Here is a 15,504-nt window from a genome sequence, read left to right on the forward strand (position 1 = left end):
CCTCTTTTGGCCGGCGTCGAGTTAAATCCGGGACCGTTTCAATTAGAAAGAATGTTTGTTTACATTAGAATTTTCAAATTATGATATCCCGCGTATTCAACTTTTTTTAAGAAGTTCAAGTCTTCTTTTTAACAGTCAATGTAGTTGATGATAGAACGGATAGAAAATGATGACGCATTGCTAAATACAAATTTACACAAGAAAATTGAAAAAAAATGGCAAGAAACTTTACTGATTTAAGTTAAATATTTTGTACTCCTCATGATAATCAATATGACCCTGTGACGCAATCGGTATTTTCAAATAACTTCCATCAATGATCCTTTTTATATGTGCTTCTGATTGAAAACGCTTTTGATTTAATGTATTATGTAGCTTCCATGATTCCGATAATTTAGGTATAAAATGTGGTTTAAATGACCTTAAAAACGCACCAGAGACGTTCTAGGTATAAAACAAATCCGGGGGGCTACGCCACTGTATAGCTGCCAATAAAATGCAGTATTAGATAGAAGGTGAAATGAAATTTATTTAATACAAAGATAAGTTTTTTTATTTATATCATTATGTATATAACGATAATAAAGATGCAATACAAAATATACATCATACAATGAAGTATGTATTCACACATACTGAATATAATAAAACACCAGTATTTATTATGTAAATTTAATCTGATTAAAGCCACTTAATGTCTTGAAATTTAACAAGTCTCTCTAAAGTTATAAATTGCTTAAAATCTTAATTTCTTTCATATTGATATTGGTATACAGGGACTCTCTATCCACGTCGAATCTGTCTTGCCCTTTCTTGTTGAAGGGGTTAAAAGGAAACGTCAGTGTGACCGTCTTCGAAAAGGGACCTTGGCGTGCGTACTTCTCACGTTCGTAAATGTTGTCAGGGAAACGTCTGGTAAAATCGAATCATTATAATTCATATAATACGTTACATATAATTATAACATAACTTTTATTAATAATATAAGTTATATATATATATATATATATATATATATATATATATATATATATATATATATATATATATATATATAATTCAGCCGCCCTCTGTGAAAAGGGGGTTTAATGCATGTGCGTAAAGTGTCGTCAAAGATTTGCCTGTGCAGTTCACACAGATTCCGGAACGACAATTTCCGCCTAAACTTGATTTTTGCTAATTAAGTAGAGACTTTCTTAAAAAGAAAAATATCATAAAAGACGACACTTAATTTTACGCACATGCATTAAAACCCTTCTTCACAGTGCAGAGAATGTATATTTTACTGTATTGCTGTTATACGTACTTATAAGTTTTCATAATTTTTCCGTGATGTTTTACAAATGTACGCGTACACAAAGCAAAAAATGAAACGAACTCAACGAGCGAAACTTTTCAAGACTGTAAAGTCGATTAACCCATTTATGCCTAGTGGACTCTCCCATCCTTCTACATTGGATCAATTTAATTCCAAAATTAGGGATGTCTAGTTTATGTATTTCTATATTTATAATATTTCTTACAGAAATTCTTTTAAGCAAACAGCACAGACCCAGATGAGACGCCACATCATGCGGCGTCTCATCTGGGTCTACGCTGTTTGCCAAGGCCTTTTTTCTAGACGCCAGGCATAAATGGGTTAAGCGTGTTTAAATAAATCAAGGAATCAAGGTCCCACTCCAATTAGTAAAATACTCAGAGGTCCCTTGCGATAAATGAACAGTAAATAAAATCTTAAATAATGCTGATGAATAATAAATGTATTATGTAACCGTATTATTAACATAAACCATAACCAAAGTACCTGTATGACGCCCGCATCAAGCTGGTCATTTCCGGTGGACTCTTCCGGTCGTCGAGTCGTGTTTCCGGTGGACACATGGGGGTATAGCCCAAGTACCCGGGACATTTCTTCACGCTGGAATATGCGTGGTGAGTACATGTATAAACAAAACATCGACATATATAAGGAACAACAAAGTACACTTTAACATTATTCATACATATAAATGTTAAAAAACAATCAACATACGGTAAATATTGATAATGGTTTGAATAGAACAGCTATCATCAGGTGAACTTATAAATAAACAATGATATTGACACATAACACATTTTCGCTTTACAAAAGAGACCAACATATCAAACTGCTGAAGTAGTGCAAAATTACATTTTAACGTTATGGACAATAAGAATAACCAACTTACAAAACACTTGCGAGATTGTCAGTTCGCACATGATCCCGAATCTTGTCGAGGACTTCAAGTGGTATTTCTTCCTTGTTTTTCCTAAAAATTATCAGTTGGTAAATACATGGGTTCAACACGATAATCATTAATTATCCTAATCATGAAATTTGAGGGTATGGTCGCATGGTTTTTCTTGCAATCAAGACGAATATCAAGTGCACGAACTTTGGGATGCCACCATATTTATGCCAATCCAAAATAAGTTAGTCATATAAAATTCAAATGTGAAGCTACACCTTGTTTAAGATCATATACCCTTTAGTTGTACCCGATAATTATATATAGAGAATAACAGGCTACTGCCCTTTCGGTGTATACATACTATATACATATTACGTGCGGCTAAGAATAAAAGTACGGCGGGTCTGGTCGAAGGAGGGGTTACATATGAATGGCGAATAAACCTTCATACAATGTATATGCAATCTGACATTGAAATTCAACTTGAAGCATTACAACGGTCATGTTTTATTAAAGACAATTTACGACACGTTTACATTCCGTCCAAAATTAATATTAAAAATAGCAAATGTTTTACGAATATTTCTGGAATTTATTAATTGGAACATATACCAAAGATATGGATCTAGTGACTAGGCTTGTGTTGTTATACGCGTCGTTATTATGCTCCCCCCAAAAAATTTGGGGGGAGCATATAGTCGCCACTTCGTCTGTCCGTGCGTGTGTCCGTCCGTGCACAATTTTTGTCCGGGCTATTTCTCAGCAATTAATGACCGGAATTCAATTAAACTTTATGGGAAGCTTAACTATCAAGAGGAGATGTGCATATTATCAGCCGGTTCTGGTCGGATGAATTTTCACAGAGTTATGGCCCTTTCAAATTTTCTATAAACTGTACATATAGTGCAATTCTTGTCCCCCAACTACTGACTGGAATTCAATGAAGCTTTATGGGAAGCTTAACTACCTTGAGGACATGCGCATGTTATTTGTGGGTTCTGGTTAGATGATTTATTTAGAGAGATATGGCCCTTTGAAATTTTTAAGTTGCTAAACCATCCATCGTATTATTTTGTCCAAAGTTATGCCCCTCAAGACGTTTCCTTTTATCTGAATATATAGTGCAATATTGTGACAAAAAAACCTTTGGGAAGGATCACCCGTCTCCGACGGTTTCTTGTTTGAGTAATAATCGTAATTCGGAACGCGTCTAACAATATCTTATAAGACGGCGGAACCCACTGGACTTCAACATCAACCAAAATCAACGGCACATGCGTAGCAGACATACCGTATATGAAGCAGTCATACCGTATATGAAGCAGCCTCTGCCGGGAGCCACTGCGCGGTCGTGCGTTGGTTTCCGGGCGGCTTTGAAGGCGGTCCCAAAGCACGGCGTCCTGCCACTCTTCCGGTCGGCTCTCGTAGCGCTGGCCTCTCGGGCGAACCATATCCGGGGCCTTTTCCCGCGTCGTCGTCGGAGGATCGAGCTGGAAGACCGACAGCCGACAATGAGGAAGCTTTTTTTTATATCACATGAAGTGAAAGAGTATATTAACAAGTACATGTAGAAATAATCACTTATACAAATGTGCTTTTCAGTGATTTTTGTAAATAATTCGTTGGAGTGTCGTGTCTTAAATTTTGAAATTCAGTTTTACAGATTTTTTTTCAATAGAATAATTAAAGTTGGTGTATCCCAAATTATCCACAGGTAAGGTATTGACGTACTTTGAACATAGGCACCGATACTTCTCTGGCTGCAATCTGGGCGCATGTTGAGTAGCGAGTTTTGTTGTACAATTGCTCTATAGTCTCCATGTCCATTGGTCCAAACTTGGTGTCGAAAACCTGCGGTCCACATGTAAACTTTTAACCCATTTATGCCTAGTGGACTCTCCCATCCTTCTAAATTGGATCAATTTATTTCCAAAATTAGGGATGTCTGGTATATTAATTTCTATATTTAGACTATTTCTTACAGAATTTTCTTTTAGCGAACAGCGCAGCATGATGCGGCGTCTCATCAGGGTCTACGCTGTTTGCCAATGCCTTTTTTCTAGACGCTAGGTATACATGGGTTAAACGTGTATGAATACAGATGCGTTCATGTATGTTAACATCTGCATAATAATAATCGACTGAAGCAGTCGTTTTTGTCGAATATTGAACTCATTATATATTACAAAAAGGTTTTTTGTTAGCATTTAGTTCCGAGCGCATGCCATTTTCATCTTTCTGACGACAGTAACTAAGCTGATTAAATCGTTAAATGATGCACATACAAAAGAAAAGACATATCTGCCTTTAACATTCACACAGTTTGATTACAAAAAACTAAACTAAGTTATTTCATTAGTTATCCCATAAATTTTCAAAGTTGACTCGTCCCTTTTCGTGACTTCTATATGCAATAAAATAACCTACAGTTCAATTTCAATTTACATTTCAAAAGGGTATCAATGTCTTGCGATGATAATTATAAATTGCGAAATTGCCGATCAGTTTAAGTGTTGTCGACTTGCTTAAGACTTCGTATAATAATATGATTTTAGGTAAGACCCTCTAAAGACTACTTTTAATAGAAAGGCAATTTTTAAGGAAGGTAGTTTCACTTTTTGCGGACCAACGACCCTGTTCAATTTTACGCAATACTATACTGACCTTTTGTGGGCAATGGCTTTTACAAGTGGGTTGGTCTTTTCTTATTTCAAAACCTGAACGTGCCGACAACCTGTTTGATGTTGCCTGGGAGTGCTGGACTCTTGTGGTCTGGAACATACTAGTAGGCGGAATCGAAACATCGATCCTAGCATTGTTTCTGGAAAAACAAAATATGTGGATTTATTCTAACGATAAATTGTTAATATTTCTAAACATCGGCCTACATAACATATATTTGATTAATTTCTCTTTACGGATGTATTCGTTTGAATTTAAGTAGTTATATGTTTAAACTATATATAACTTAGAGAATGGTTATACACAATAATCCAACATTTTATTATTTTAAAATACATGTTGTTTGATATAATGCATATACTTTTGTTTTCCTTTGTGAACAAGTACAAATTTTAAAATGGTAGCGAACATCTCAATTTGCAAATTCAACGATGAGTTCAGCATATAAACATTTATTTTAGCCCATTTTTGCCTGGTGGACTCCCCATCTTCTAAATTGGATCAATTTATTTCCAAAATTAGGGATGTCGAGTATATTTATTTCTATATTTAGAATATTTCTTACAGAAATTACTTTAAGCAAACAGCGTAGACCCTGATGAGACGCCGCATCGTGCACGCGACGTCTCATCTGGGTCTACGCTTTTTGCCAAGGCCTTTTTTTCTAGACGCTAGGCATAAATGGGTTAAAAGTAAGTACCTATGCAGCTGATTCTCCTGGTCACAAAGCCCTGGATGAGTTTTATATCTGATCACGGGCAACAGAGGCATAACGCCCTTGTAGCTTTCTCTGTACGTAGACTGCGCTACCGCTTGCTCAGGCTGCTTGGAAGATACCATTTTCATGGCTCTATATTCGTCGTCTTATTTGCGCTCAAGCAAATAACCGATACCCATTATTTCAATATTTTTTTCTTTGTTTGTTTTGTTGAAAACTTGAACGGTATAACGCTACTCCGTTGCCTAGATATGACGTCATTTGGTTGCTTAGACATGACGTACGTCAACTTTTAAGCATTCTATGCACGTGCGATTGGTCAATATTGGCATATAGCAAATGGAACGCAGCATAGTTTTTCTAGTATTATATTTAGATATAGTTTCTCACGTTGTTTTATCTCAAACATGACCGCGACAAAATAATTTGCTACCGTAACAAGTCAATGAGCATGTTCGATATGTTGTGCGACAAAGTTTAATTTGCAATATGCCACTTAGATCTACTGTCTTAAAAATTAAAAAAAAATGCGCGTATCTAACGAGGCATGTGATTGATACAATCTATTTTATTGATTATGTAACACTTTGGCTAAAAGTTCAGTGAAATACATTTATCAACTCGCTTTAGCTCTATCTCGGAAAGACAGAGTACCGGTAGTTTCTCTCAATAGGCTACATCCCACGATGTATCCGTACGGTGTGATTTTCTTCAACATCTTCCGTTCGAACGAACACGTGAAACGAAAACAAAAAGAAAAATGTATCTCATGTATTATTTGGATGACGGGGGAAACAGAGTTTACACTCTTAAGGTAATACTATTAATATTGAATTAATGGTCATTCTAATCAATGTCATTTTTTCATCAAAATGTATCTTTATTGTTAGAGTGTAAAATTCGGATACTGAGCATTCGGACTGTCGTGGGCTGCCTAAATAAGTTTATCATTATGTTTGTGTTTTTAATGTTTTATATAAGAGAAGCGTCTCTTTTTTATAATTGAAATACCCTACTTTAAATGTGGTCTGCTTACACAGGCGCTGGAATAGAAAATAACCTGATTAAAATAACGAAAACTCTTTGAGTGAAATGACCAATTATTGGGCAAAATAATTAATTTTCAGTGCTTCATCTAGACCTTAATGAAGGGGCTTAGCACCCTGCCACTTACAAGTTTTACCTTGTTTTCAGACTTCATCATTATTATTATCGGATCTCATCACATAATCATGTAGGAAATTGTATCTTAGGCCATCCTTAAAAAATTATTTGTTTGGCATAACCCGACCCAGGTAAATTTGGGGGGGAAGGTAGGTAGGGATTTTATTTTTTTTTAGTAATTTTTTTCTGACATTGAACTTCGACATATACCAAATTGAAAGGTAATTATCAAATAAAGCTCCAAGTCTTCTGCCTTTGGTAAAAAAAAATCTGCACCGTCCGTATCATCGCACGTTTATTCGTAAGTCTATTTTTTCTATATAAAGAACTTCAAAAATATAATCGACGAAAGATACTTTATCTGAAAACAACAGTCTGAAAAATTGTACGCATTTTGCACGTGAAATAAAATGTGCATATCGTTTGACTACAGAAAATGAAAACAAGTAACCTAGCAAATACGTAATTAATGTACTATTTGGTTGACATATTACTTTACAATAGCATAGTTTGTGAGTAAAAAACAACAAAGTAATTATAACATTTTAATTTCAATCAAGAACAGAAAGGTGCAACATCTTCAACATGTAACTAATTATTTAATTATTATCCTTTAATTCAGATCGATAGTCGGTAGAATTTTGTAAAGTGATCAGCTTTAAAATAATTTATTGAGTGTTACGTTTCTTTTCATTTGTTTATTTTTTATATGACTTTTGCCATCGGCCGTTATATTGTAGGCAGACAACAATATCAACTGTGTATTCCATTCAATATCTGCGCATGAATGACCCAATATTACCCGATAGCGAACTCAATTTTGATTGGCCAGCTACCATATGCACTTCAAATTGTTCATGGAAACAAAGAGAAAAATAGTTTTTAAAAAACACTCTGGATTAAAATGGCGGATGTTTTCAATGAAATTTAACGAGATTTAAGCATATTCGCAAATAATTTTTTTCTTGAGGCAAATTAGCTATACTTTCGCAAATGGCGAATGACAGCGCGAGCCCTGTTATAGTGAGCTTTTATTCCAATAATAACACGTTCGCAATGCCCGCGCTGTCGTTCTCCATTTCAGTCAATTGCGAAAATATTGAGAATTTGGCTCAAGAAAAATCGAAAATGCGAAAATCTAGTAAAATTTCGTTGAAAACATCCGCCATTTTAATCCTAACTGGTTTTCTATATTTGTCTCTTTGTTTCAATGAAAGTGTTTGCAATTCGAACAGTTAACGAAACCCGGTCTGTACCCGATTAGACATTGCTTGACCTTATTGTTAATGAAGTGCACATGGTAGCTGGCCAATCAGCAGTGAGCTCGCTTACACATGACATGACGTTGTTGAATGAAACGTGAGGACGGGTGGAGCTATCGGATAATATTGGGTCATGCATGTGCAGATGTTGTACAATTTGAATACACATTTAATATCGCTGTCTGCCTCCAAAATAGCGACCGGTCGGAAAGTGTATAAAGAAATAAGCAAATGAAAAAAAAACGTGACAATACCCGTCAATAAATATTTCTAAGCTGACCACTTTATATCTTTCTACCGAATATTTACCGATCTGAATTAAAGAGTGAATATTAAATAATTAGTTATATGGCGATAATATAACACATCTCTGCCGATTGCCGAATTGAATTGAACGGTGATAATTAATTAGATTCTAATTTGTTTTTTTACTCCCAAACTATCCTGAAAGACAGCGGCGTATTTTAATAAAAGGGATACGAGAAAAACAGGAGCGGTTTGATTGTATTTAGTCTAATTAATGGCATACATCAAATAAATAGGCGACTTAAATAAATACCGGTACGCGTTTTGTTCATTGCTATTCTAGATATCCTTGAAAGAGCATTCAATTAAATGACGCAAATAATAGAGGAAAGAATTTTCGGCGAGCAAAAAAAAAATTTTTTTTTTTAAAGTAACCAAAAACAATTCAGTCTGGCTGATTTTAGTGGGTCGGTCGGGTTATGCCAAACAAAAGAATTTTTAAGGATGGCCTTATGTTTCAAAAACTTCATTTAATTTTCAATGTGAAACTAATTTATTAATTGTATCAACAATTTGTTTAATGAAAATACATGTTATATAATTTGTATAAGAAATACTTACAAATAACATAAATTCAAAAATCGGCAGAATATTCTAATATAAAATTCATTATCAAATATTTTATTCTTATGCAAAGAAACTTTCATAAATATTTGTTGGTTGTGTGCAGACAACAATCCTGAATAATTTATTGTTTGGAAAAACATTATCCCTTATTCTCATAGTATTGGCCCTTCTCATTGTATCATTGTATGGTGCCTCTGACCAAAACCCCTCAAGAAGTGCTGGACAGTAAATGTTTTTTCATTTTCAGAAGTTGAAATTTATATGCTGTCTATTTTCAGAAGTTGAAATTTATATGCTGTTTATTAATTGCTATTAAGACGATTTTTCTCATGATTTCCGGTTTTCATTTGAAAGTAGGACATGTTTATTCTAGGCCCATATTATCATTACACATAATTGTGTTAGTTTGTTTTTGGTTTATTAGTAGGTTTATCCATAGGCAAGGCGTTGAACATGCCAAATAGGCAGAATGTCACAAATTCAACAAAAGTGCAAATTACAAAGTCATTATCATTTGAAATTTATAAACCTATATATAAAATTGTAGCTAAATATCATCTGCAAACGTTGGCCATAAAAAATTGGCCTCATTTCAACCGTTTAAGAATAACAAACTGACAAATCCGACGAAATTGACAGTTTTCGCTAGGCAAGACAAAAACCTGCACTTCGATCTATTACCATAACCCTTAGTGTAAATGCATGCTTACATTCAATACTATCACAATTTACTGCTTTACATTGATGAAAAAGAGTTAAATAAACAACTTGTAAACCCCTCAGTGTTTTTTTTCCAGTTTTTGGGGGGGAAAATTCATGCGTAAAAGGGGAAAAGGGGAAATTTCAATGCTTAGCAAGTAACAGTACAAAATCATGTTTTAACACTATAATTCACCATACATAGAGAGACAAACATTTGTTTTCATCAACATGTTATGTGACATGTTCAAAGATAGATGTTGTAAATCGAAAGTCGTGATAGTGAACTACGTACCGTTTGCGGTAAAGGAGTTAAGGCTAAAAGAAAGTAAACACGCGCATGCGCTAGTTCAGGAAAATTATAGTAAATAAATTTGTAACGAAAGACGTATTAATATGAGGTATTGATTAAAATTGAATTTCAATTCCAAAAGGGAATTTTAAAAATATTTTTGGGAAAAATATATACTCTAGAAATGGGGGAATGGGGCCAAATCACGCCGAATATTTTATCCAAAAAAAACACTGCCCTTAAAAAAAACTAATTCCAAACGTATATATTTTCTTTGCAACAACTGTTTTAACCCTATTTTATTTACTTGAAAACGAAAGTTGTCATTCATTTCCGCTGCTAGAATCATGTGCTCTTGAACCCTGCTTAGTAGTGAATTACACTGACAGAGCCAGGCACAGAAGCATCCAATCAACAACAAAAATGACGCTTTGACAAATGGCGACCGCTGATTACTTTCAAGGAATGGATGTAACTTAATGAAAAATACTTACTCATTTTGATTGTATTGGAATTAGTTTTTAGGGGTAAATTGTAAATCATAGTGCTTCCACCTACAACATTGAAACTTCATATGTAGCTGCACCTTGATGAGTTCTACATGCCACACCAATTTTTTGGTCACTAGGTCAAAGGTCAAGGTCACTGTGACCTCTAATATTCTTCTGACAAGGTTTCATTTATTCAAAACTGCACCCACAGGCGAGCGTTGGCACCCGCTATGCGGTGCTCTTGTTGTGTAATTGTCCCCTACCGGTGAAACCGGAGGGGACTGATGGTTTGCGCTCTGTCTGTCAGTCTGTCTGTCAGTCCGTCACACTTTCCTGGATCCTGCGATAAAGTTCTTCATATTTTTTCATGAAACTGAAACATGGATAGATGGCAATATGGAGATTATGCACGTCATTTTAATTTTGTTCCTATGTCAAGAATTCTGGTTGCTATGGCAACAAATGAATAAAAAAAATAATAACAGGCCTTTTCTGCCCTATGCAACGGGTTCGAATTTCGGCCCCATTGCCAATGCAAATCTGGTTGTTTTTTTCCCAATTGAAAAAAAAATATTTCCAATTCCCCCCCCCAAAAAAAAAATTTTTTTTTTTTTTTTGTAACCTTTAAATATACAAGTTAACCTGATCCAGTGTAGAAAAATTAAATAGAACAATATTGCATAATTAAATTATCTGTTGCCTTGAATTTGTTTTAAAAACAGTAAAATATGTTAAATTGATGATTATTTAAGACTTTCCTTATTTTCCCCAAAAACCGGCGTTTCGCACGATTGTTTTCCCCTCAAAAAAGGCCAGGCCATTTCCCCAAAATCAGATAAAAAACCCTGCACTTATTACACATGTTCATAATATTTTGTAAAATTTTTATAATATGTTATCAAAAAAGTCATTATTTTCCAGTTAATTTGAAATATAAGAAACACTATTTACGTGCAATTATTTTTCCCAATTGAGGCAGTTTTGCGATTATTTTTTTTACCAAAATGGGGTTTTTCACGACGCGAAATTCCCAAAATTCCAGTGTGGCGTTTTCCCAAAATGGATCGGAAAAGGCCTGAATTAATCTGACAATGGCGGAGTTTCACCGGTAGGGGACCATATTGCTTGGTAATCTCTTGTTATAACTATTATTTAACGTGCACACTGTTAATATTTTTCTCAGAAGGCTGATCCAGCTGGCAGACCGACACTTTCAGCACACCCGGCACGGTTCTCTCCCGAGGACAAATACTCCAGACAGCGCGTCACGTTGAAGAAGCGGTTTGGGATCCTGTTGACTCAGTCGCCTAAGCCTGTGTGGTGAAACTTACAGATGGACGCTGTACTTAATTGAAAATATGAATAGAAAACACTTCAAAGTTGAAAACACTTGGACCCGATATTGAGTGCTTGGAGACTGTGTATATTCATGGTTCTAGCATTCTGGCTGGAGTAAACGTTGTTATCACATTATATTTCATTGTTAGTGATTTGATAAAGAATGTAACATATAACTTTATGCTTTTCAGTGGCATATATAGTTTTAATGCCGAGATAAAAATCAGTTTCAGATAAAAGTATATTTGTTCACTTAGTAAAGATATGATAACAGTTGCTATATTTTTCCCTCTTTGACATTTGTTTACCAGCGTCAGTTACTTTTCCTTACAAAAGATGCATGTTTAATATTCACAAATGTTTTGTCATAAATCTATAAAAGTAGCATTCAAATTTTTGCTTAGCTGCTAAAGTCTAAGAAAGAATCATTCAAATGCTTGATTAGCTGCTGTGACTTGTATATTATGACACTTTTCACCCTACTTCTTTATGAAGTTGTTAAGGATATATTTTAATGACATCATTATACACAAACCGTATGCCATTGAGATCGTTTGGGCTGATTTTTACTATTGATTGTACTAAATAGTAAAATAAACAGATAATGTTTTGTTTTAGATGCATTACCACTTGTGAAATTATATTTTTCTGTAACCTTGGTAAAATGAAATTTGATTATTAGCTGTAATCAACAAATGTCCTCTGTGGGAATTACAAGTGAAGAAAAAATAATAATGAGCAAATGCCTTGTTTATTTGTTCAAGTATTTTATTGTAATGAGGCTGAGCAACTATGCTGTGCATTTTGGTTAATAATCACAATAAAATTGCTGTAAAATGTTGTTTCTAAATAATACAACTTGCATTATTGTATGTTAATGACTCTGTAAAGAATAATTTGATGATTGCTTATGTGTTTTGTAACTTTTTTAGCTCACCTGATTGCTCCGGTGAGCTTTTGTGACCGGTCTTTGTCCGTCGTCCCTCCGTTAACATTTGTTCGTAAACACTCTATAGGGCACATTTCTTTTCCGATCTTCATGAAACTTGGTCAGAAGCTTTGTCCTAATGATATCTTGGTCGAGTTCGAAACTGGGTCATGCCGGGTCAAAAACTAGGTCACTAGGTCAAAAAAAGAAAAACCTTGTAAACACTGTAGAAGTCACATTTCATGCCCAATCTTCATGTAACTTTGTCAAAATGTTTGTCTTAATGATATGTTGGTTGAGTTCAAAAGTGGTTCTGGTCCGTTGAAAAACATGGCTGCCAGTGGGCGGGGCAGTTTTCCTTATTTGGCTATAGAGAAACCTTGTAAACACACTAGAAGTCACAATTTTTGCCCAATCATCATGAAACTGGGTGAAAAGATTGGTTTTATATATGTCTCAGATGAGTTGGCAAATGGTCCCGATCTGTCAAAAAACATGGCCGCCAGGGGGGGTAGGGCAGTTTTCCTTATGTGACTAGAGAGAAACCTTGTGATCGAACACTATAGAAGTCACATTTTTTGCCAAATCATCATGAAACTTAGTCAGAACATTGGTTTTATGGATTTCTCGGACAAGTTGGAAAATGGCTCAGATCGGTGAAACACACTTTTTAGCTCACCTGATTGCTCAGGTGAGGTTTTAGGATTGGTCTTTGTCCGCCATTTGGTTTTTAAACACTCTAGCATTCACACTTCTTTATGAAAGTTGCTGAAAGATCTCAGTCAAGTTTGATAATGAGAAAAATCAAATAATTAATGCCATAATTATTGCCCTTATATTGTCCAAATTTTCATTATATTATACAAAATCCTTGTTAACACTCTAGAGTTCACAATTTTGTTTCAGATTTTATGAATCTTGGTCAAAATATTTATTTGTGTAAGGAAAGTTTGATGTTCGGTTAGTGGGGTCAACTCAAAATATTGGTCACCAGGTCAAATCTTACATAAACAAAAACACTCCATACGCCATAGTTTTGGTTCAATAATGATGAAACTTGACCAGGATGTTTGTCTGGGCTATATCTAGGTCAAGTTTGACGTTATGTAAAGATTGAATGAACCGACTCCTATCAGATGAGCGAACTAGGGCCATCTTAAAATCATGATAAATAACGTAACGTAGCGGTGATATACTGTGCAGAAATTGGACATGTAGCCAGCAAACTAGCAGAATTAAGTAATTAAACAACAGAGCGCAGATATCTGTAAGTGATATCTTTATCCTAGGTAATCTAGAATGGGGCTTTTCAAACGCCGCATACCACGACTGCACACATTTTACAGTGGCTGTTTTTTGCACTGGGCAGTTGGCCGATGAAACAGATTGTTATATAGAATATTATCATACCACTGCATTGATATCTGCCTGATATAACGTTGCCTGATATATTATTTTATATCATGGTCAACAGGAAGTTCTTGTGTCAGTCAATGTTTAGAGTTACGTGGGATTTGCAATTAAGTCAACAGTTTCTATCAACATGAATCAGGTTCAACAAAACAAACAATTTGATACCAAGAGCGTACATATTTTATTCTAGTTTAAAGTTATAAATCACAAAAACGTTTATTTAAAAAAAAATTCACAGCCAGCACTATAGAAGTTAAATGACGTCATCAATGGGGCAATACATCTTGAGTAGCGATATAGTCATTGTACTCGCAAGTGTTGCACAGAAAGTCAAGACAAATGATAACTGTATGCTAATCCTCAACTATTCAAACAAATGATTTAACACGCTTATGTCAATATTGACACCATCATCAATACACATCTCAAAAATGGCATCTCCAAACTATTCAGTGAAGTGTGTTCTTCGATTAAATTTGTCGCTGCAGTCCATTCCTGATCTCAAATTCAAGACGTTTATAATTGAAGCGGGTGTACTCTTTCCATTCGTAATGCAAACAATTTTTAGCTCCACTGGCCAAAGGCCAGCGGGGCTTATGTCATGGTCCTGTGTCCGTCGTGTGTGCGTGCGTGCGTCCGTGCGTGCGTGCGTTAACTTTTTCTTAAAACATCTTCTTCTCCTAAACTACTGGTCCAATTCTGATGAAATTTCTCAGGAATGTTCCTGTGGTGAACCTCTTTCAAATTTGTTCAAATGATGCCCCTGGGGTCAAATTTGACTTTGCCCCTGGGGGTCAAAAAATTGAAAATTTGCTTATATAAGGCCTATTTTGTGCAAACTTTATAAATCTTCTTGTCAAGAACCATTAGGCCTAGGGCTACCAAACTTGGTATGTAGTGACATTTTATAGTCCTCTACCAAGTTTGTTCAAATTATGCCCCTGGGGTCAAATTTGACCCTGCCCCGGGGGGTCAAAAAATTGAAAATTTGCTTATATAAGGCCTATTTTGTGCAAACTTTATAAATCTTCTTGTCCATAACCGTATGGTGTAGGGCTACCAAATTTGGTATGTAGTGACATCTTATAGTCCTCTACCAAGTTTTTTCAAATTATGCCCCTGGGGTTAAATTTGACCCTGCCCCGGGGGGGGGTTAAAAAATTGAAAATTTGCTATATAAGGCCTTTTTTGTGCAAACTTTAAAAATCTTCTTGTCCATAACCATTGGGCCTAGGGCTATCAAATTTGCTATGTAGTGACATCTTATAGTTTTCTACCAAGTTTGTTCAAACTATGCCCCTGGGGTCAAATTTGAACCTGCCCCGGGGGTTAAAAAATTGAAAATTTGCTTATGTAAGGCCTATTTTGTGCAAACTTTATAAATCTTCTTGTCAAGAACCATTGGGCCTAGGGCTACCAAACTTGGTATGTAGT

At 35.2% G+C, this 15,504-nt stretch overlaps 2 protein-coding genes across 2 annotated transcripts in view; one reads left to right on the forward strand and one right to left on the reverse strand.

Annotated features, from left to right (window-relative positions):
- The window catches only part of LOC127856221 (heat shock 70 kDa protein 12A-like), a 138,404-nt gene that overhangs the window by 44,399 nt on the left and 78,501 nt on the right, over positions 1-15,504 (forward strand). The gene's annotated exons all lie outside the window — the stretch shown is intronic.
- On the reverse strand, positions 544-5,875 carry LOC127856224 (uncharacterized). The gene is made up of 7 exons (XM_052392306.1): positions 5,593-5,875; positions 4,875-5,031; positions 3,942-4,061; positions 3,522-3,700; positions 2,208-2,288; positions 1,805-1,918; positions 544-912 (listed from the first exon to the last, which is right to left on the reverse strand). Exons 1-7 carry the CDS (start codon positions 5,736-5,738, stop codon positions 726-728), a joined length of 984 nt encoding a protein of 327 aa, XP_052248266.1. The 5' UTR covers positions 5,739-5,875; the 3' UTR covers positions 544-725.

The sequence above is a fragment of the Dreissena polymorpha genome, chromosome 13, assembly GCF_020536995.1.
Source record: "Dreissena polymorpha isolate Duluth1 chromosome 13, UMN_Dpol_1.0, whole genome shotgun sequence".
Taxonomy (NCBI): Eukaryota; Metazoa; Mollusca; class Bivalvia; order Myida; family Dreissenidae; genus Dreissena; species Dreissena polymorpha.